The sequence below is a fragment of the Oreochromis niloticus genome, linkage group LG17, assembly GCF_001858045.2.
Source record: "Oreochromis niloticus isolate F11D_XX linkage group LG17, O_niloticus_UMD_NMBU, whole genome shotgun sequence".
Lineage (NCBI taxonomy): Eukaryota > Metazoa > Chordata > Actinopteri > Cichliformes > Cichlidae > Oreochromis > Oreochromis niloticus.
In genome coordinates this window covers 15,647,447-15,670,940 of record NC_031981.2, presented here as the reverse complement: position 1 = coordinate 15,670,940, position 23,494 = coordinate 15,647,447, and the positions used below count along the sequence as shown (strand labels likewise).

The 23,494-nt window shown below is 38.7% G+C and overlaps 1 protein-coding gene across 9 annotated transcripts in view; it reads right to left on the bottom strand.

The window, feature by feature from the left end:
• ppfia2 (PTPRF interacting protein alpha 2) overlaps positions 1–23,494 on the bottom strand; it is a 177,671-nt gene that overhangs the window by 35,960 nt on the left and 118,217 nt on the right. For all 9 annotated transcript variants that reach the window (XR_001225025.3, XM_025899444.1, XM_025899445.1 and 6 more), the window contains 4 exons: positions 16,924–17,025; positions 11,676–11,840; positions 10,464–10,538; positions 3,912–4,022 (listed from right to left, as the gene is read on the bottom strand). Coding sequence is in view for 8 of the 9 variants with exons in the window: in XM_025899444.1 (XP_025755229.1) it covers positions 3,912–4,022; positions 10,464–10,538; positions 11,676–11,840; positions 16,924–17,025 (453 nt within the window). In the remaining variant the exon portion in view is untranslated. The remainder of the gene's footprint in view (positions 1–3,911; positions 4,023–10,463; positions 10,539–11,675; positions 11,841–16,923; positions 17,026–23,494) is intronic.

Genomic DNA, 23,494 nt, shown 5'->3' with positions numbered 1-23,494 from the left:
AGGGATGTTTGGGGATGATTTCTAACTTTTATTGTACTTTAAAAAGAATAAGAGGTTTTTAGAAGAATGAATCTTTTAAAACTCACAAATTAAGTGAGGCTTGTGGTATATAGGTAATAAGGTAATAATAAAGTAGTAATAAGACCACTGACAAGTGAGGGTTAGTACAGGATTTGGAAATTGGTTGTTAATGTTGTGGCTAATCAAAGTAAAAAATGTATTTCTTTGTTTTAAGTTAACACTCTAACTAGAACTTTTCCCTTGCAGTTAAAATAAATCTTTTGGATGTTAAATTATATCCTGAATCCTGACACGTGTCTTGTAAGTCCATTCAGAATGCACACTCGCCCCACAATAATCACGATAACAAGTGATTATATTTTCTTTCTTTTTTCAAGTGTTAACCTAGTAAAAACCAGTACCTAAATCAAAAATAGAAGTTTGAGCTTTGAATGCAGGAAAATAAACACACTATCGAGACTAAAAATGAACAATGGTGCAAAGCAATTTTCTGATTTCCTGTCATGCCCCGACTTCCTGTGGTGTATTCAAGTGAGCCCTGAGAAATCAGCCATGCTTCCACTTCAGATACCATGTCTGCTTTTGAGAATTACATACATTTGCATTCTAATAAATTCAAGTTCAGGAGCTCACGGCTTTGGTTCTTCCCCTGCTTTGATTCTGGATGGTCACAAAGACTGAATCACACCAGACTCTGCTGGAGAAATTGTTTTGACACTTGCATAAGTAATCTGATTAGATTTGCAAGGTTTCCACTCCGTACAGCTCTCCTGGTCTCTGCATGAGGTAGATTAATGAGGAGGATACCGCAGAGATTCAGCTTACAAAAGGGTTTAGGGGCAAGAACAACAGAGGAAAACAACCTTATTATCGGTGCTAAATAACAAACATGCATAGTTTAAAAAACAAATCTTGCTTTTATGCTCAATTGAGTTACAGTAAGGTGAATGAGAGGATTGAGGGAAACTGATCTCTTCATTCTCCATCCTCCTCTGTCTTCCCGCTGTATTGCGAGGCACAGCTGCCCATCCTTGGCCATCCATCTGTGAGGACAAACCTAATTGGGCCTCTCTGTCTGCTGCCTGTGATCAATGATTCACTTGAGCAAGGAACAGGATCCACTAAATCACACCAGTGATTTTAATACGAGCATGCCAGCAGTGGGCCATGCTCATAAAAGAATTTTATATCTTCTTTATTGCCAAATGGCTCAGCTGTCCCTCTTCATATGGGGTTTCCATCGATGGGCTTGTTTCACAGATTTGCACCGTTTAGGACCAGGAAAGTTTAAAGGGACAATATTAATAAGAGTTACCCAACATTTCAAAGGGGTGTATTGGTTTTTAACTTTTAATGACCTTTAAAATTGTTAAGTTTGGCTATGAAACAATTGCTCCCATTCATGCCTGCATGGATAGATGGACAGATAGTCTTGAGATGCCCGTCAATTCTTTATATTTTGCTTCTGAGAACCAATGTTTTTAGAATTTTTTCAAAATGGCCTTGAGCAACAGTTCTCCAGGCTTTCTTAAAGTCTTAAGTTTTTTCTTTGAACATAAGATGCTTTTTCACTAAGAGGAATGTTTTTGTTTATTAGGCCACTTAACGCTGACTTATGAATTATCCAAACATAAAATATCACCTTACAAAACAGATGAACTACACATAACAGACAACTTAGCAAATAACCACATTTTAACTGCATCTAGGCACTTTAGTACTAGCAGCCTGTTGCAAAAACACATCATTTGTTCCTATTTCTTTAGTTGAATATACAAAAAAATCCAAAAGATGATGCAGTTTGTCAGACAAAATATTTTTGTACCAACAAGGTGATTCTCAAAAAGCTATTAGCTTAAAGTGACAGGGCTAAAACACCGTCAACAGCAGATAAGCAGCATTCGAAAGTCACGTCATTAAGAAATTAGATAAAACCTAAGACATAAAAGCTAAAAGACAGATCTGTCCCTTCAGTTACAGAAGAGGTGGTCTGTAAATCAGTGGCGCCAAAACTGATGGAGTGACAAACCGAGATGGGAAATATATAGAGGAGGTCAGACCAGATGGTCAAGTCGCATAGTGTAAACCGGTTTTAAACCCCCCCCCACACACATTTTTCCAATCCTGGAATAGCTTTACAAAAAAGCACAAACAAGAGTTGAGAGGTTTTAGATGGCAACAATATAAATTACTGGAAAACAAGAGTATCAGTAAACTGATGGTTTTAACGTACTGCTGCAGGCAGCTTTGTGTAACTAAAACCCAAGATAAGCACAAATAAAAGCAAAAGAGTTATTAAAAAGGATCTATAAAGCACACACACACAGTTTATATCCAGTTTGAATTGTCAACAAAACATTACAAAAACATAGCGTGACAGTAACCCTCTGGTTGGAAAACACTTTCCCAAACACTGGTTCCAATATTCCAACAACAGGAATTCCCCATATTTCTAATTGACATTTTTCTTTAATGACATTAATTATGGAAAACAAAATGCCACAAGTGCATCAATCATTGCATTGTTTGAGAACTGATAGGCAATTAAAGTAATGTCAGACTACTCCATTGCTGGATGGTCACTATTAAAAATGTAAAAGGTAAATAAATGGTACTCTCGGTCAAACACCATTAGCTGGTTATCAGGCAGGTCCAGGGCCATGCTAAGAGCTGAATGGGTTAACATGCACCTAACAAGCATTTGTCTATTTCCCCTCTGTGTTCACTCTGACTTCCTCCCCTCCTACTGACCTCTTTCCACCTGTCAATGACCACCAGTGAACACCTGGATAGGTTACTGTATGACTGCCACAGTAAGTATATATATATATATAAAATCCGGTGGGCAGGTTTGTGTGTTCTGCATATAACAGCTGCCATTCTCCCCTTCCTGGCAGTTGCTTCTACATCTCTGTCAGTCACTCTGACTGCAGTGATGCTGAATAACTAACCCTGACCATTACTGCAAGGTTAGTGTTCTTTCTTCACCGTATCACAAAACAAATGTGCCAAACAACACACGTTCATACTCTCTTCTTTTATCTACACAAAACAGAGCACATGATGGCTGTCTCCTCATTATCACATCCCTCAAACTCACGCGCTCTTCATCTCTTTACTCCCAATCCCCCACCACCTCCCATCCCCCAAACCCTCGTTCCCCAGCAGACCAGCCAAGTAATAACATCTCCATTGATCTACCCAGGTATCCTCTGCTGCTGTCTGCATGTATAAAAAAATAATAAATAAATAAATAAATGAATAAAAATCCTGCATCTGCTTTTGCCTTTGAGGTGCATCATTTTGGGCTCTCGTGCTTCTGACATAAAAAGGCATCAGCGTAATCTAGTAAATGTGCATGCACCTACACCACTGCTGTTAAAATAATAATCAGAAGGAAATTTGTATTCAGCTATGGATGTCCATGTGTGCTCCTGCATAATGGCAGGGGGTGAGATCACAGCAGGAGTTTTCACCTAACTGGTTACCTTCAGAATGCCTGCAGAGGTAAATAAATGTATGATCAAAACCATTTGATAGTCGCTGCAATACTTTAAAGTCAAAATGCCAATACAGCCGGGGGAACTAAATGTACAGGAATTATTTGTGTAATGCCACCACAGCAGGGTTGTAGACAAAATACTGATTGCTAGTGCTTTTATTTTGAAATGGAAAACATCAGAGTTACTGTATGACTGCCACAGTAAGTATATTTAATATATACATACATAATACTATGTACATTTTTAGAATAAACTATATCTTCATCAAAAACAACAACCGGAAATATTGCCATAATGTACAGAATATTAAAGTGTAGAGTAGTTATTATAGATCCACACATAATTTTGAGCATTTTTTCCTCTCATATTTAAATCCAGGGAGCTCACCTTGCCATGGACCTTCTGTTGAGCTTCACTGCCCTCCAAAATGTCCTCTCCTCCCTCACCTGATGCCACTTTTCTCTGGATGTGAGCATTCTGTTCCCGTAAGGCCACAATCTGTGGGACACAAAAATATGGGGTTAGAAGTTTAAAAAAAAACAACAACCCACACACACTTGCCTGCACACAGAAACACAGTTTATGTCAGACGAAAAAACTAAACTGAATTTTAAGGCTGGCATCTTCCTCAGTGTGGCTTTAGAACTTGTAGCTTTTAGCGAAGCCTCTTGAATGAGCCTCTTGTTTGCACACACGATGAGGATAAAACCACAACCACACATAATTGCAATCCTCGGTTAACTAATCATTTTCCCCCTCTTATGCAACGCTAGTAAATTACAGTATATCACACTGCATAGGAATTTTGGAACATTACTTTAACCAACATATGAGCATTCATGGAAACCTTGTGATTATTGAGTTTTGCAAACCAAGTGCTTTATTTCCCCACCATCAGAAACTGTCCTGAAGCTGTAACCCTGTCACAGGGGTGTCTGGCAACAATAACATTGTGGTTTGGCTTTGACTGACAAGATATGATTATCACTCACTTCAAGAGAGAGAAAGGTTGACAGTGTACCTGCTGCCTACTAATATCTGTGTGAGAATTTTGAAGCAAAGAGTTCGGAGTACTTGTTGAAGTACTTCTTTCCAGAGCCTAATGCTTATGGAGAACGGCCATTCATTCGTCCCAGGTAGGCCATTAAAGATTAACTAGCAAAATGCGTAACTTCTTCTAAGACTTTCTCTGTGTATCCTACACTAGCACTAAGGTGAATACGAAAATAACCTGTTGCAAATGCATCAATCTTTTATTGAGGTCGAACATAGGCCAGCTGCACTAAAGTAAACACAGTGCAGCTTTAAGAAATGTATGAATAAATGATTCCCCTGAGAAAACAAAGTCAAAACAGAGTAAGAAATACAAGCCAAATACACGCAGTCCTGGCTCTGAAAGTACAACTGAAACAGGGCAGATCCTTAATGCACCTCTTTGCAATGGAAAACTAAGAAAAGCCACAAAGTCAGTCTACAAACTGTGAGGGATGTTAAAATAGCACTGGTGATGATATTTACTGTGTGCCATTGCGTTCCTGTTCAAAATGAACTTGGCCAACCTGGAGATTTGTTCAAAATGTGAAAAGACTGTCTGCTTTTATTTCAACAATAAGCTTGGTACAGTGTGTTCTGTTTATTTTTGCAGACAGAAACAGTCAAAGTTACACCACTGTCCACTGGACCTAATCTCTGAAACCTCCCCTAAAAAGTAAATAACCACCAGAAAAACAACTCTAGCACTAAAATATTTTTACAGTTATTCCCCACACGAACAAAAAAGGAGCAGCTCCCAACAAAAAAAACCCCCCAACAATTACTACAGTACATGAAGCATGCTGATAGCGTGATGTGATTAAAGCTGCATCATGCTGGTTCTCCTCTATGAGTACTCGGAAGCTTCAGAAAAGCTTTAATCTCTGAACCATGCAGGACTCTCAAATCATGCATGTTCCTTTTTGTCCTTCTCTTTATGGATGATTCGATCAGGATTTCCAAGCAGCCAGCGCCATCATTTATGACGATCCAACTACCATTAGTAATCATTCTAATAAATAATTACAGTTTGAGAATGGAAATGCTGAGTGATCGTCGCCGTTGAAAACAAATTGTGATGCTTTTTCTCTCTCTTTCTGCAACAGACATTTATTGTGATCGGAACAGGAAGAGGAGCCCGAGGACAATCAATGAGACTGCTGTCGATAAAACAAACAATGATCTCAAGTGACTTTGACATGATCCGGTTTAAACTCGGATCCCAACCTGCCCTCATTGACACCTGGACACAAGTCGTAGTTAATGTCGGGACCTCTTTAAATTTGCAGGTAAGAACAGAAGATTATCTCCCACCTTCAACAGACAGGGTTTCCTTCACACTCAACTTTGCCAGCAGCAGCTTGGCTTCTTCTTTTCTGCTGCACTCTGTCTACAAAGCATCTTCTGTTCATTATTTTTAATGAGGGCATAATTATGCCTCCGTATGTTCCAGTACCATTATTTTGAGATTGTCTGTAATTTCTCCATCTCAGAGATCAAACACCAACGCCACCCATGACATAAAGGCACAATTGATGAATGGGGCGCTACTGATGCATCTCCATCGCTGAAATGAAAGAAGACAGAGAGAAGTTTGCCAGATGCAAAATGAAAAGGGTGACGAGGGACACAAGGACAACGAGTGGAGCTTCTTTTACAACGCAGCATCACAATTTCCTTATCTTCCTTTAGCACTTCTGGGCTGTGTGTTGACAGGAATGTCTGATGAAGTAGAAGTTGGAGGAAAATGGGAAGGAGTGAAATAAGAATGGCTATGTGTGAGTGTGTGTGTGTCCACGGGTGTCAGAGGTTGCTCTTAGAGTATAAAAGATTGATGACGTCAAGGTGAGATCTGGGGAAAAGCAAGTTTGGTGCAATGCGCTTAAAATAGAATCAATCACACACCTGGGGAAAAATGCATGACCACACATAAAACATGTTTATCAAATGTTTTAGGTCAAAGGAGATTTCATTTCTTGTATTAGTTTTCTTTCTTTTACAAAATCCCAAAAGAATTAGGGCATTTTTTTTTTTTTTTGCAAAAGCAAGAAAAAATGTACTGCTGTTGCCATTCTCAAACTTTTCTGCCAGCTTTTATTTGAAAAACCGTGAACAGAGTATTTCTCCTACTGAGCATAGTGCTGGTTTAGATCAAGCTCAGCCTGTAAGGACCTCAGTGCTAGCCCACATCAGCTCATGGGTCAGATGTCACCTTTCTATACATCCAGTTGTCAAATCTTATATTAGCACACCATTAAAGCTGCTTTAAATTGCTGCACCATTAAAGCTGGTTCAAATGACTCTATTGGCTATTGAAAATTATCCCATTTCTTTGCCTTAAGAAACTCTTGGGTTGCTTTTCCAGTATGCTTCAGGCCATTATCCATTTGCATTATGAAGTGCTGTCTAATCAGTTTTGCAGCATCTGGTCGAATATTAGCAGAGAGAGTATAACCCTGTACACTTCAGAATCCATACTTCTATCAGCAGTCACATCACCTATAAACAGTAGTGGTAGTTCCACTATCATACATGCCCACATCACAACATTATCTCTACCATGTTCTACATCATCTACAGATGATGTGGTATACTTCTGATCAATTAATTTTGTTGTCTAAGCTGGCTTGTTGTTCTTGAGTGCAACCTGTTATTTAGACCTTGATGTAAACTGTCCATTACATTCATAAAAGTGTTGGTGTTGCAGAGCTAGCCAAGCGATTTCCACTTATTAAGAATATACCAGATTATGAGTGGCCAAAATCAACAAAGGTTATTGTGACGGCCTCTTTCACTTGCATTAACATTCTTTTGGACCTCCTATTGGGAGCTCCAGCAAAAAGACAAAAAAATGCAACACTTGAAATCAAATCAATTTCTTTCAATTCAATTCAATTTTATTTATACAGCGCCAAATCACAATAACAGTCGCCTCAAGGCGCTTTATATTGTAAGGTAGACCCTACAATAATATATACAGAGAAAACCCCAACAATCAAATGACCCCCTATGAGCAAGCACTTTGGCGACAGTGGGAAGGAAAAACTCCCTTTTAACAGGAAGAAACCTCCGGCAGAACCAGGCTCAGGGAGGGGTGGCCATCATTTGCACAATTTGCCAAATAATGTTCCCTGTTCCCTCAACAATGATGAAGGAACAGACCTCACATGACCATAAAATAGCTCATTAGTCAAATGGTACAAATGGTCAATCACCACATGTAACTAAGGTTGAGTTGCTAAGAATCTGGCATGACTGCATAAAATAATATTTGATACACATTATTTTATCTGCCTTGATCTTTTATGGTTGTGATAGGTTCAAATTAGCTATTGAGCTACCTCTGGGAATTTAACAGTGTCTTAAAAATATGTCAGTGTTGATTAACATCAAATAATTGGTAAGCAACAATTCATCCTTAGACAGATACCAAAACGCTCCACAGATAGAACTGCAATCACTAGCAGCAATCAGTGTGGGCCCACTTAAGCACCTGTGACTGCATGAGGTTAAAGGCTGCTGATTTCTTCAAGCATGGACACATTGTCTAAATTCCTGGAGGGAAATGGGACTCATAACAGACCTCCATCTCAAATCAATTACCAGTTTGCGCGCTCATGGATCCGCCTGCCTCCCTGGAGCCTCTCAAGTGTGGACATTTTTATTCGGCAAAGCCGGTTTAACCATCCCCTCCACCGCCACCTCCACCCTCCATCACCTCAAGGTCTAATCACTCATCTGTCCGCAGCTCTGACAAGTGTTGTGTTAACCATTAGAGACGGACAGCCTCACGGAAATACTGTATGGTCTTTATAAGCTTCGAAGTGCGATGTGAGAAATATTTCAAGGTGCTTCAGGAAAAACTGTCAAAGAGAAAAAGAGAAGAATTTAGGTACCGCTGGCCTTTAGGTTTACTTTTTTAAGTTTTCAATCTTTTCTACAATTCTCTCCTTGTCTGGTAGATCGCACACTATCAAATCTTGGGTTTTGACCCCGAGCGACTTTACTCTCCATCAAAACATATCATTACAGCTTCACTCTTTCTGTCCTTCAGTTTCTTTCAGAGGTGCTCTGACCAAGTGCAGCCCTGCACTCTCATTAATACACATACCTCCACACACGATCTGCCTCTGCATCCCACCTGCCATTTCTATTTGTGTCTTCTGCCTCTCTATGCCTTTTTTTGCATCCTTACCCCCTCTGTCTCCTCTCACACTAGATCTCTGTCTGTCCTTCCACCCACTCCACACGCCTCCCAACCATTCCCCCTATTGCTTTTCACTCCCTTCTTTTTCTTCTTCTCCTCCCTTTAGTGACTTTTACTCCAGGCCCGAGTGTCAGGCTGGCATGTCTGACAGGCTGTGAAGTGGCAGCCTGAGGGTTTTTCCTCAGCTGGAACAGGACCATCTGCAGTGCAAGCGCTACTCTAGCCCGAACTAGGAGGTTAAGAAGGAAAGGCCACCAAGGAAACAGTGGCCAATGTACTGTCAGTGCTTCGCTCCAGCCACTGATGAGCATAATATTATATCAATCTATTTTCCTTGTAAAGATGAGGTAGAGTGAAGCCTGTCGAGGTACTGTAAATGTTTCTGGGTTTCAGAGCAGATACATAATTCAGGATACATCTCAGGAAGCATTTCAGGACACATCACAGTATGTATTAGGTTTGCATCCATGTAAACAAGCAGTATATGTTCCTGTATATATGTTATGTTTGTTCGGAATGTATTACTCAACCCAAGTCTTGAGATACTGCATGTATATATAAATAGTATCTCCATGTTTAATATATGAACAGCATATATTTTCTGTTATTTCAGCACATTCCAATCTCAAAGTGTGAAATATTTCTCTTCACTGCTGGCATTGCACAGATTGTTTGTCAGCGTCTGTGCCTTCATACACCAGCAGTGATACAAATTTTTAAGATGCAGAAGAATTCAAGAGCTATAAAATTAATTAAGTCACAATTTCCCATGTGGAAACTTTGTGCTTTGAAGCTTTTACTCTGTTTTTACTTTAACATTAACTAGTTGTTTAGCTTTAGATGCTTAAAGCTTGGATGGGTTGAGTAAAAAAATTGCAATTGGAATAAATAACAATGCTTGTTCATCACATTAACTCTGCATTTTCAAAATTATGTTTACTGAGCATGTTTGCAGAATCCTTAAAAAGCAGTACAGACATACATTTGTCTGATGGGAATGGCTTCAATGAAACAATAGTATTTGTTTTCCAAATTAGAATTGCTTGCTTTTCCTGATGTCTTTTATGCAAAGGATTAATAAAACAGCTAAAGTCTTTAATTCCTTATTAAAGAATATAATTTTTCTTGGTCCCCTTCGTCTATATGCTACTCAGTGTTCCTTTGATGAAGAAAGCTAATAATCTACCTCAAGTCAGACACTATGCATTGGTATGAAAACAACCAACAAACCATTGTCTGAGGTTCCAGAAATTTCAGCCCATTCATTCTTGTTTTAATCCATAATCACTGATGATGCATTATCTGACAACACAAACAACAAAAAGTGTGTTTAAATATATCACAATATTCATTATTCTACACCGTGGCCATTAGTCACAGCTTGTTAGCACTGCATTGGAACCCCTGTGGTCTTCTGCTTTAAGTTTCAACATAAGGTTACGAGAGTTACTGTCGACTTTTTAGTCTAGCCATTCTCCTCTGACCTCTGGCATTTCTGCCCAGAGAGGTAAACCCTTGAGACTGTTGTGTGTGAAAGTTCTTGTAGATCTGCAGTTGAAATACTCAGACTGGCCCATCTGCCACATTCAAAGTCACTTTCATCACATTTCTTCCATATGCCTAAATGCATTTGGTTGCCTATAAGACATCTGCATTAGCAAGCAGTTAATGTAGTTACTGGTGAGTGTGGTGGTTATTACCTCCTGATTGGCTGCTGTGAGCTCCTCCTCCAAGGCAGACACCCTCTCCAGTGACACTCGTAGTCTTTCTCTTACCTGAAAATCACAAAACATGAATCACGATCTGTCTGTAGATCCTTTGTGATGGACACCGTTATAAACCTTCACTGCACTTAATTCCACTGAGATGGACTGATCTTAAAAGAGCCAAGCTGAAAAATGCAATCATTAGCTTCCTCTCTCACTGCTGTTAAAATCCCAGTCCAAGAAAGCAAGGGTTAACACATCAGAAGGTGCTATCCTCTTTTCCTCCCTTAGCCTTACAACACCACTTTGCTGGGGCTTCAAAGTAGCATTATATGGCTCTAACTGCTTTAAAAGCACCATTTGCAGAGAGGAGATTCCCCTTCTACACTTCTTCCTTTGTCTCTTTTAGGTTCATCATGGCTGTGATGGAACAATTACTTGCAATACATTGTGATTGTGCACCAGATCTCAGAGGAGGCTGATCCTCGGTGTCCACGCTTGTTCCAACACGGGACCCCATTTGCCTGAGCTTTTATTACCTTAAACAATGTGGACGTTGGACATGTGTTATAAATGATGGCTTTCAGGGGGGAGGATGAATGGATTACAGGGGGAGTGCTGATATTACACGGGAGGCTAAGGTCATAAATCAGCGGGATGTGAGGAGAAACACTGAGTGGGACATGTAAAGGCTAAAAACTAGAAAATGATAGCATGAAATCACATAAAAGGAAAAAAAAAGCAATGTTAGTATCATCTGGTCTTAAATGTTTCATCTATCCATATACATTATAATATACTATAACATAATAATTAGGGGCGGAGCCAAATCTGAATCCAGCAAAGCACAACTAATGAGTTATTACAAATATTTTTAACATGTAAAATAAAAATAATGTTTTGGGGAACAAAAAATACGTATAGGTGACTCAAAAGTAACAAATGCACTAATTACTTGTGCATCTTTGAAAACCAAAAAATAATTTTAAATGTAAATAACGAGTGACTGATCCAGAATAAACAAAAATACATTTATTTGTCTCCAATTAATAATATAAAACACACAAGTAATTAATAATAATACAACAGAGAAGGGACATACAACCAAATCAAAACAACACATTAAAGTCAGACACATTAAATTTGGTAAAACTGAAACAAAAGCCAACAGTTACACATTTAATGTATAAACTCTGACAACCTTACCTTCTCATCTAGGGCTTTATGGTGTTCAAACAAGGATTTGAGTGCTTTAAGAACTTCGACCTCACTGGAGACCCCTGAAGGAGACTGAGCCTGCCTCTTGACCACAGTCATACGAAGTGACCGCTCGTGTCTGGACACCAGGCACTCAAGATGTTCCAGCAGTAACTAAAGGGAAGACAGAGGAGAAGTCAATGTTATTATCAACTCTGAGAACTGCTGAAGAATCCAAAATATGAACAGTTTGAGAACACAGAAAGCCACCGCTGTTGTTCTAATTCTATTTATGTTTTTTTTTTCTACAAGTACTAGAGGAATGATTTCAAGTGTCCTTGATCAGGCTCAAAAAATGTTTCAAAAATCAAACATGACTATCAAAAAAACATATACATGCAACAAAGGCAATTACTTACAGAGACTGAGTCCTTTGGGGAAAAAAAGTGCAATAAAAGCGGTTTGGTGGTTTGGTATGTGACCAACTTCTATTATTATTCTTAGTATCATCACATTTTTTACCAATTAAAATCGCCATAATCACTTTTTACATTCTCATAAACTGTTGTGAGTTATTACCAAATTATGGTATGAAAGTTCAGAATCACTGGAGAGAATGTTTTCCAGTAAGAAAAGTTTGCTTTGTATTCTTGTAACGCCTCATCAATGTAACTGTACGAACAATGCATATATAAAAAAGGGGGCAGATAACTGCAAAGGCAACACTGTCCTTTCAACAAAAGCACACAAAAGTGTAATCTATGTTGAGAGGTAACTTGTCAAGTCAACAGCCAGCAGAAAGCTACACAAAGACAGAGAAGAAATGCGGAGCTTGGAGGCGGGCTAAACAAAAGGCAACTACACAACAAAAACTGGGAGTAAACAATCACGTGTGTTATTCAGCAGAGATAAAACGTTATTTGTTACTGTAGCCTGCTCAGGTTCCACTGTGAGATCAGTGTAGGATCGTCTGCTTTCATTTCCCCTAGTGAGGCAGATCGTGACACTTCTTTCCCTCTCTGATGTCGTCCGAGGCAATAATAATATAGCCTCGAGATAATGATCTGGTTACAGGCTGAAGTTAGAGCTCAGAATCTTTGTGCTCTTTCTGACCTTACTGGTTATATTCCCAGCATACCTTTACTTCAACTGTCCAAACATCTTCATCTGAGGCTACCTAACATAGTCAGCTGGTGTAAGTGTATTCCAAGTGTAAACCATTGTTATTAAGTCAAAATACCACTGACATCTCTGCTGAAGTAAAATCAGGTAAATTATTAACATAGCTCTGAAAAGATTCTTCCATAGGCTACATAGCAACAATTGTGGCAAACAGATAACCATGAGTAACCATGAAAACTCCTTAAACTTGCCAATAATGAGGTAGCTAGCCCTCACGCGTAACTGTAACAAGTAACATGTTTTTGGGTTTTTTTTTTAGTTTTTTAATTTTGTTTTTATTCTAAATGGGACCATAATTTACTAAACTAAGATCATGCTGTAGTCAGCAAAGTTTGAAACTAGAGTTTAAGAGTATAAACTCCTCAGAAAACTTTTACTAACATGATAGATGAAGAAAACCAAAAGGTAATTTCCCAATGTTTTTGTGTTATGCCCTGCTGGCTATTTAAAAGAATGCAGATTTAAGGCTCCTTGTAGTCTTAATCTTTGTGCCAACAGCACTTCTGGTTTGAATTTGAATTTTTATATACAGTCATGTCAAAAAGAAAGTTTTCACAAACATGCAGTCCTGTGAAAAACAAAGTACACACCGACTGCTTCTGTACGAATTAAGATGATAGGTAGCAGCTTAATGTCAGCAACATGATGTCTCCATCTTCCCAGCAGTAGACATCCAATCACATTGAATCAGGGGTCAGACTGCGCAATGCTCAGACGAAGTGCAAAAATTTGTAAGAGCTACATTTACATTGGCTCTACAAGGACCTGTTAGTGTTTAAAATATCGCTCTAGAAAGAATATGGCAGCACAGCTCAGGTTTGTAAAGTTGCATCTGAACAAATAACACGTGTCCTGGAACAATGTCCTTTGGACAGATGACACCAAAACCGAGACAGACATCTGCAAATATGCCAAGCACGGTGGTGGGTGGTGATTTGGGATCACTTTGCAGGCCCGAACACCTTACAGTCATTGCTGCCAAAAGTAGTTCTGGAGCATGATTACAGATTACAGAAGTAATAATCCTGCTGTAGATGCCTTCTTACTCTTAAGTATTAAAAAGTTTATATTATGAACTTTTGTTATCTTAAATTTTCAAGTAAATTTTGCTACCACCAGCCAAAGTCAACAGATCCTTTTCAAAATTTCCTTTTTGTGCCAACTGAGTATACTGACTACTGGTGCTGGTGCATCTGACTGAATTTTCCAAAGTGTAAATGTAAAAAGTCAAGTGTGCTAGCTTAGAATATGATATTCTTCAATATATGGTTCCAAATAAAGTAACAGAAATAATCAATCGCATTCTGACTAATTTTAATGTCAAACACACCTGACAAAACAAACCAAAAGCAGCAAAATCCATAAAAATATTTGATTCCTTTTTTATGGGGCGATGTCTTATTTTTCCCTGCAGGATCCTAAAGATACATTTTCAATAGAGAACACTGGAGCAGGCAGAAGTGATGAGAATCTCTGCAGAAGAGTGGTGTAGGAGTCGAACAATGAAAACTAACAGTGAAAAGACCCCTGCAGAGCACTGCTGCAGGAGAATGAGTGTAGTGTCTTTATTTGTCTCTCTGATTCAAGTGTCCCTGAGAGATCCATCAACATCCATCATGTCTACATATGTAATCCTGCACACTCAACAAAATGCCTACTGTTGATTCAATCAGGAAGTCAGTGTTTACTCAACAGCACCCCATTTCCAATCTCGTTCAGTAAATATTTTCATTATTTATCCGATCTTGTTTTTCTGTCTCTGTCTCTACATCAGCTGCTCTTTAAGCTGAAAGTGGGGTCCGTGACCCACGGCCAAGTGATGCACAAAATGAGTTGTTGTAAATCCTAAAATGTGGCACGACATTGAAAAGTGCATATCTAGACGAGGATCTTTTATGCCAATGAAGCAGGCATATTGGGTCCATTACTCACATTATCTTTGTGCCAACAGCTACTCTGATGCGATTGTGACACATCACGTAAATCTGTCATGAAATCACTCACTTCACTCCGGGTACAACAGACTGTTCTGCTGCTGCAGAGCTTGGCTTGTTAGCCAGCTAGCTAACTGGCCGGCATAGAGAAATATTTGAGCCAGACCACGCTGTCAAGTTACGGTCCAAGGCCAAACCGAGTAAGAGCAGCAACAGAAAACCAGATCTGAGTCACGCTTTCTTAGTTTCAAGCAAACAAACCATGATGCTAGCCAGCTTGTTCATGGTGTAGATTTAGAAAAGGATCATTTAATTCAAAGTGCATGTGTGAAATTTACGTGCTTAAAACTGCTAATTTTTGATTAGCATGAACCCTTTTACAAATCAAATAAGCCCCACCTAAAAATATAAATTCAGAGTACTTTTATTGGTGCGGTGGCGATAAGTGACACCCCTCCTCTTGTGATTGCTTTAATAAGTAACAGATCGCCATGATCGCCCCCAGTTTGCAGCACAGACACTGAATTGACTGTAAACTAGAACTTGAGCTTAACTCATATGAGCAGATATTAGCTATTTGCAAATATATTGATATCTGGATTTTTAACTTGCCAAAAAATGAAAATTTAAAAAGTAAAGATGAAATGTTGTTACATATATCCTTCAACCATGTAAGGGAAATTTACTTATGTTTCATCTGATACCCCCGAGTTTTTAATCAATAAATATCGGTATTATCGGTGAGTGTTTGCAGACAAGTCTGCATCTCACATGCAAACTGTTGGCAGTCTGCTTGCAACCGAAGCAATCATGGTTTCGGTGCAGCACCCTTTTGGCGACTGATTTCACCTAGTTTGAGTGAGCAACCTCCAGGAGTCACTCACTCAGGGTCTACACATTTTTCCCCTAGCGACTGGTGGCTGATGGTCATTAACTGGTCACTAGGCTTAAGTGACTGAGGCCTAACATACTAGTTAGTTAGTTTGAGTTTAGTTGCTTAATTATGTTTGATTTCCATTCTGGTGACTATGAGCAAAGTGCACAACTATGCCTGCGATAAAACAGATAGTATGTACACTAATTCCCTAAGTTGTAGCTGGTGATTTGAAAATTTATCAGTTAAAATACACGAAAGCACTCAGTTATAAATGTTAGTTAGTCTTGGCCCCCCTAAAAGTTTGATCTTCATCACATATCAAAGACTGTGATGCTTAACCCACAGCCAATAAGATCAATCCCATACTCATCACATGATGTTGCAGGTTCCCAAGTCAAATGACTGCCTGTACATGTCTTCCAAGATTTAATTATAACCAGTATGAAAAAAAACCAGGCTTAATTAAAACTTGCTTAGTAATTGCCTGTTGGAGAATTTGAGGTGATAATAAAGTGCGAGAGTGAAAATGACTTTTGTCTGTCCTCCTTTCTTGCACCTCACCTCCCTCTTTTCTGTAATTTTCCATCAGTGCTGTGCTAAAATCTTCTGTCTCCACCAGAGGAAGATAGTGCAAGACTGCAAATACACACTTAATCAGCATTGGGATGGAAAGCAGAGTCTTATCTATCAACAGCAGAGTGTGCTTTAAAAAGTTTTTTTATTGAAGATACTGGACTTCAGCTGATCCTCTAATGTGTGTGTGTTTTTTTAGCTGCCCCTCCCCCACACCAAATTCTTTGAACTGGACACTGCAGGGCATCAGTACCACTTGGACTTAGTTTTACTGTTGAGCAGCCATCCATGTGAAGTAAGTGGAACAATTTTCAGGCAGAATGTGGAGAGCTAATGAGGTGTGCCTGGGCACTGGAAATAGACAGTGTGCATGGTTGCTTCAGTGCTTTTGCAGCCTTAAAACCGTAGCCACCAGATAGCTTAATCTTCCTCTGGACGCTGCCTATCGCAGTGTGCAGCAGGTTTTTTGGGAAATGACATTAAAATTTTGGTAAAACTTGAGAGCAACTCGTCAAATGCATAAAAAAAGGATTGAGTATGAAATGCAGAAGTAGCTTCATTTCTGGTTTAAAATGTCCAAACATCAGTTTTGTTTGCTCTCATTGCTCAGAACTACTGAATTCCAATGGCCATATTAAAATAAGTTAAGTAAGGAAAGTTTAATAAAGATGTATATGGACGCTGTCCTCACCCTGGTGTTGTTCCTCTCGGCTTTGAGCTCAGATATCTCTTCCTCTTTCTCCAGCAGCTGTTCCCTGCAGGCGTTCAGCTCCTTGGTTAGTGCTGCAAACTCCTAAGCAACAAAGAGAAAAGACAGAGACAGGTAAGCATCATACAATACTCGGCAACTGTCCCCTGTGGATTAAGGTACAGTGATGCAATGTAACATAAAGCTGCTGCTGGCTGCATGTAGTGGACGATGAAAAAGAGAAGAATGAAATCCAATCAGTGAGAACAATTACCACAACTATTCTGCAAAGCCTTGTTTCTTTGCCAGAACATCAGCTTTGCGCTTTGTCTCGGTTTTCTGCAGATGGATACTGACAAAAGATATTTGCTCTGGCTCGACTACATTTACAATTACAGCCTGAGAAAACTGCCAGTCCTCCTCCAGACCCAAAACACATACAGTCTTCTGGCGCTCTTGTTTTCTTAAACACACTTGATTCAGAATCTCTCAGAGGGATTCTGAGCTATACCTACAGATCTACAGATATCGTAAACAATCTTCAGAGGGGGAGGCTGTCGCTTGGGAAGGCTTCAAAACCTTTGTCCCTGTCATTCTGGTCTAAATTAAGCATAGCCAGAACAAACACATTTTTTGAAGCAGGCCAGAACAGACAGGTAGAAAGAAATCAAACAGAGACAACAGTGACACTGTGACTCATGCGCTGTGTTTCAATTTAGAATAGACTGACGTGAGGCAGTAACTGACACGCTCGGTGTTTGATTTCACATTTATATGGGGGGAAATATGTGCACGTACTGCAGTACTGAAGGAACTGATGCAACTACAGTGTCCTTCGCAAAAGACTACAGGTCGAAGTTTAGTTAGACTTTACTTTTCTAAACTGCTGCAGAGATGCAACACATGAAAGGATGCTGATTTCTTGAAGCACCAATTATTAGTTGATTTTACAGAAAGCTAATCATTAAAAAAAATTAGAAAAATTTGTATTGGAACAAAATATTTTAAAAAATATGACAGATGTGGTTTTGTCTTGTTAACGGCTTTTCTGCTACTTACAATTTAATGAGCATAACAAAATATCATCAGTAATAATAAGTTGCAGGTCATTTACTGTAGTTATATATATACTTCCTATAGAAAAATAAAGGAATACAAATTCATTTTTAAAAGCAACCAGTTAAGTACAAGTGATCTGTCTGTCTGAGTACACATTGTAATTCGGAATCTGTACACCATCTGTCCTTCAGGAGTCATGGACAATAACTCAGTGTTACAGACAGACTCCAGGGAGTGGAGCAATATTGTGTCTCGTAGCTACAGCAGCGCATCAAATCCTTATAGATCTTATAGAGCCACAAATCCTCTTCACAAATAAGCCATACACCAAGAAAACCCTTAAAAAACTCCCACTTTGTATTGTGAGGGTAGACTTCCAAAGAGTCAAGCCAATCTGGGATCGAAGAAAAAGATTTTAGGTCTACATTTAGAAGAAGCTGGGATGGTGAGTAGGGAAAGAGCTGAAGTCCATCGCCTCAAGGGATAAACGGTGTGAAATCCCTGAAGCAGCAGAAAGGTGCAATATTGAAGACCAGAGAATTCACAACAGTGCTTTATTTTTATTACCTGATATATTGAGACAATTACATCCATGTTCACACTAACATGGTGTCATGCTTTGTTAGTAGATGAGAAAATTCATGATACAAAGATCCAGAGTCTTGTCTTGTGATTCTTCTTTACTAGGAAGAAAATTTAAAAGTAAAATATAAACTAGGATGTTGCCTGATGATTGCATTGAATTTGGCGACTGAAGCAAGTAGCTGCAGTGACCCCAGAGGTTTAACATGCAATACCACAAACCTCTGGCCAAAGGTGATTGCACATGTCACCTGGTGGGAGGCAACCAGTCTCCAAATAAATCGTGGTCCGACTCAGTAGTCAGTCCAATTGCCAGCATGCTCCAATCACTCTGAGTCAGTCTGCACCGATCTTTGCAACTTGTCTGTGATGTGTCTTTGCAATAGCGTACTCTCCTCAACTGGCTGCCAACTATTGGAGTTTTGTTCTGGTTATAGTCCTATTTTGGAGTTAAATCATTGTCCTTTAGTTTTCTAAACTTCTGTTGCAAATGAAGTTCTTCATAGATTCTTATTGTAAGTAGGTAATGTGCATTTTTTGTGTAGATTTATCAGTTTCCCAACATATTATACTAGATTGATTGCATGTAATTGCCAATTTGACCCCATTCATTCACAAACTGATAATATACAGATCTCCTTTTATCACCATCTTGATAAACCAAGTCATTCTGAACACGGCAACTGGCTGCAAGTGATGATCAGTTCATTGCAGAGAGTCACAATAATTTTGATCGTCCAACCGCTGCTTTCCCTAGAGTGATGGTAGCACAAGCTACTGGCTACCAGTATGTTAGCTAAGCTGTGATGAAATAAAGAGTAAAAGTATTTAATTAAAATTAAAAGCACATTTTGTGTTGCTATAAAAAAAAAAGCATGTGTGAAAATACAGATTGATAAATAAAGATCGACACACAGCTTCCCTAAACCTGTACATCTAATAAAATGTTAATTAGCCACATGCTCATTTTGGTTATGCTAATTAGCCTTGTGGAACTGCTGTAATTAATCTCATGTAAAGGATGTCAGTACCCTGAAAACGACAAAGATTTTTGATGTAAAAATTGAACTGAAAATCCATCACAGTAATGGGAGTTTGCTTTTTGGGCCACAAACCATATTGTGAATTAGCAGAACTGCTCAGTTCTCATGCACAATATTTACAGACTACTTAAATCTTAAAAAACAGCTCTGGAAGGCATAAAATTTTTCTAAATATACCACAAAATATTAAACTGTAGTAGTCTAAGAAAATGCTATGACATTCTTTTTTCTATTTAAATTAACTATAGTGTCTTGCTCCAAAGGTCCTTTCAAAGTCCTTTTAGCCATTGTTTGACACTGAAAAAATTCAAGATTAAATGTTAATTAACTGTAGTGTCTCTTAATTTAATTATCAGTCAACAGCTGGAATCTGAGTGCAATCAAGAACTTAAAAAGAGTAACTAAGTCCTAATCAAAAACAGCATGTTGTCAGTGGCAAAAGATTGTATTTATTTATTCTTTTTTTTAAACTGTGATTGCAGCGGGAAAAAATGGACTGCAAGAGTTTGACATATTTATCTTCATGAAAACTAATTTAACCATCCACTGCTAACAATTAGATAAAGCTGAATTATAACAAGCCTTGTACGAACACATTTGTAACAGGTCACACAAAAACTAACAGTAGCAAGTGCATAATAGTTGAGAGGTCAAAGGTTAAAAATGAAAAATGTTAACTAGTTTATTTGCAGATAAAGTTAAGGTCCGCTAAGCTGTTACCATAGAAACAGGAGATAGGGGAAAATGGTGGCATGATAAACAAGTCGTCTCCATGGGGAGTTGACCTACTGTATAACAACCCAACAGAACAGAAGAGCATTTGTAGTATTTTACTAATTTTTAATATTATCATAATTCCGACTGATTCCAGATTGCTACATTTATATTACATTAAAACTATGTTATGCTACATGTCCATTGTCATCTTATTATTTTGCTGAAAATGATCCCCAATAGTGATAATCACAGTGTCACATAAATTACAATGGGAAATCATATTTTAATGATTTTCCAACTTGTGCAGTAGGTCAGGCCCAAAAAACAAGCTCAGACTTCATAAATCTCCCTCCCACAGGAATGCAGCTAATCACAGTCACCTCCTCTTAAGAAAGGGTCCTTCTGCAAATTGCACAATTTGCTTTTAATGCTTGTGAGACCTACAAGCCCCCTGCCTGTGCTCCAGCAGTGCTGGTAAGCTTCAACTTCCTCAGCAACAGACTGCAATACTCTCTCTCCACAGCTCATCTGTAAACCCTTTGTCTCCGGACAATCTTTTCTCATAGAGCTGAGTTAAAGCAAAGGCCATAACCCCAGGGGCAAGGAAATGTTTCTAAGACAATCTCTTCACAAAGGCCAAACTGTCAGGACCATGACAGATTGTGGGGGCCTACTGAAGCAAATTTCACAGTCGTGAGGCTTGTACAATCCAGTAAAATGATCTTTTCATTACAACAAAAGTCAAAGTGAAAAGAAAAGAGGAAAGGCAAAAAAGTTTGAGTTTTTTTGCATTTTTTTGCAAAAAGGTGCTGGAAACATTCCTCAGAGACTTTGCTCCATATTGACATGACAGCATCACACAGTCGATGAAGATTTCTTGACTCCACCTCCAAAACATATTAATCTCCCAATCCACCACATCCCAAAGGTGTTCTATTGGATGAAATCTGGTTACAATAGAGGCCATTTAAGTATAGTGAACCAAATATCATGTTTATCGTGATATTGGGGTCACTATTTATCGCATTATTTAGATTCAGTTCAGCTGTGTTTTTCCCCAGGTGTCTCCAATCTGCCCCGATCTCTTTTTGTGTATTTAAACCCTCAGTTTGCTTCTGCTCTTTGTCACATTCTCCTTCCACATTTACTGGCAGTTTAACAGCTGTACCTTATAAAGTGGCCAATGAGTATATAATGTAAAATCTGTAAAACACATAAGCAAGGAGGAATGGTAATATTTTAGCACATTTCAAACTGCATCTTGTTAGGTTTCTTGTTATGTGTAAAACTATCAGGCCAAGCATTTTTGCATTTTTATAAACTTAAATATTGTATATTTAGAGAAAACATCTGTAACCTATACACCAGCATCAATAACAACACTGATACGAGGAGAAACATAAACCAGAGTTCCTTATGGTACATTCGAGACACAATGAATTATTCACAGCAAAAATGCAGCAAATGGAAGTTTGTTTCCATTCAGTGATTTATATTTTGCTTTATCTCCCAAGGAAAATACAACCTGGTGAATTTTTATTCCCAGGAAACACTACTTCTAGGCGTTGCTCTCATAAATAACATAAAAATGGACTAGCAGCACAGAAAAACTGAAGAAAAAAAAAGAAGGCTGGGCGCACTGTGGTGGAAATATGATTCAGTGAGCAGAGAGTCAGAGAGGCGCAGAGGAGTCGTGAGATATAAGATGCACATGCTGAGGCTTGCGTGACAGAGCATCTTCAGCGCATCAGCTAAGAGAACTTTCACCTCTGCTGAGGTTTACAAGTCACACAGAGGTAGAGGGTTAGGGTGATGTACAGTACAGCACACAAACAAACACACACACAGACTGTTGGGCCCCTGGAGACATTGGAGTACTCTCTAAGGGAAGAGAAATGCTGACATTCCTGAATGCTGTCAGCTGTGCAAAAGAGCATGTTTCTAATAAACGAGAGCCTTTTGATTTAAAAAAAAAAAAAAAAAAAAATCTACCATATCACATTTTCCATGTATTAAAAATATCTGCAGTGCCAATGTACAAATGGAGTGTGACTTTACTTGAAAAATAGTAACTGGATTCTTTCCTGACTCTGTCAGTCGTTTCTAATAGACAGAGGAGGTGTCAAACATGCAACCCAGGGGCTAGAAATGGCCTGCTGGGAGGTCCGACTGGTGTGAAAATTATTTATTTTCTTTAAACACCATGCTGTAGTACTCCTGGTAGGTTTTCAATGCGGCACCATAAACTAAAATGAGTTTGACACCCTTGATAAACACTCATTTCTATGTGAACAGCTTCCAACAGATCAATATTCAGCAGATCTATTTACACTTGAGTGCCCTGCCTCAGTGCTTTTACTCCAGCTACCTTACAGCACCAATAGTGACCAAAACTAGCCAACATGAAGAATCCACCAATCACAAACATCAACAAAAATGACCAGCACGTAGCACAAAAGACTCAAACACAAACTCCACATGAGGACAAACCTGAACACCAGTTACATCCATCTCACGAACCACCACAATTTACTGTAAGTACAGAAGTACTTGTGTGAAGTACAGAAAGACAGTTTTCTTGTGATAGATTGTACAAACTAATGAGAATCAAAACCCATTGAGAATGAGAAAATATATCCTTGACCTCGAGCACAATTTGGGCAAAGACCTACTAGATGATCAATGTGTGCAAATTTCATGACTAATACTCTCTGAACATCTGGTCTTTCGGGCACATGAGCTAAACACAAAACAAAGTCGGTATCAATGTTAGTGAATTTAACCACGTAGCAGCTAACGGTGAACATTATCCATAAAAAAGCCAGTGTTATTTAGAGTTATTTAGAGATCTGGAGAAAGCCAGTGGCAAAATGGGTGTGACAGGACAAACTATTGTCAAGAGCAGTACTTTTACCTCATAAAGAACCCTTATTTTGTTTTGGACATAAAAAAAGAAACAAATTTATTTTTCTTCTAGCTATTGTTAACTAATGTGTGAATGTTTACCAGGAGCGCAGAGCAGCTGGTTGAGGGCTGCCCCCTCCTTGAGTTTATTGTATACAATATTGTTACAACGCAGCTATGGCTCCTAATGCTTTTATTTGGTTGTTATTTGATTTTGCAATTTAAAACTGCAAGCTATCTAACTTAGCAAAATACTATCCAGGGGATAT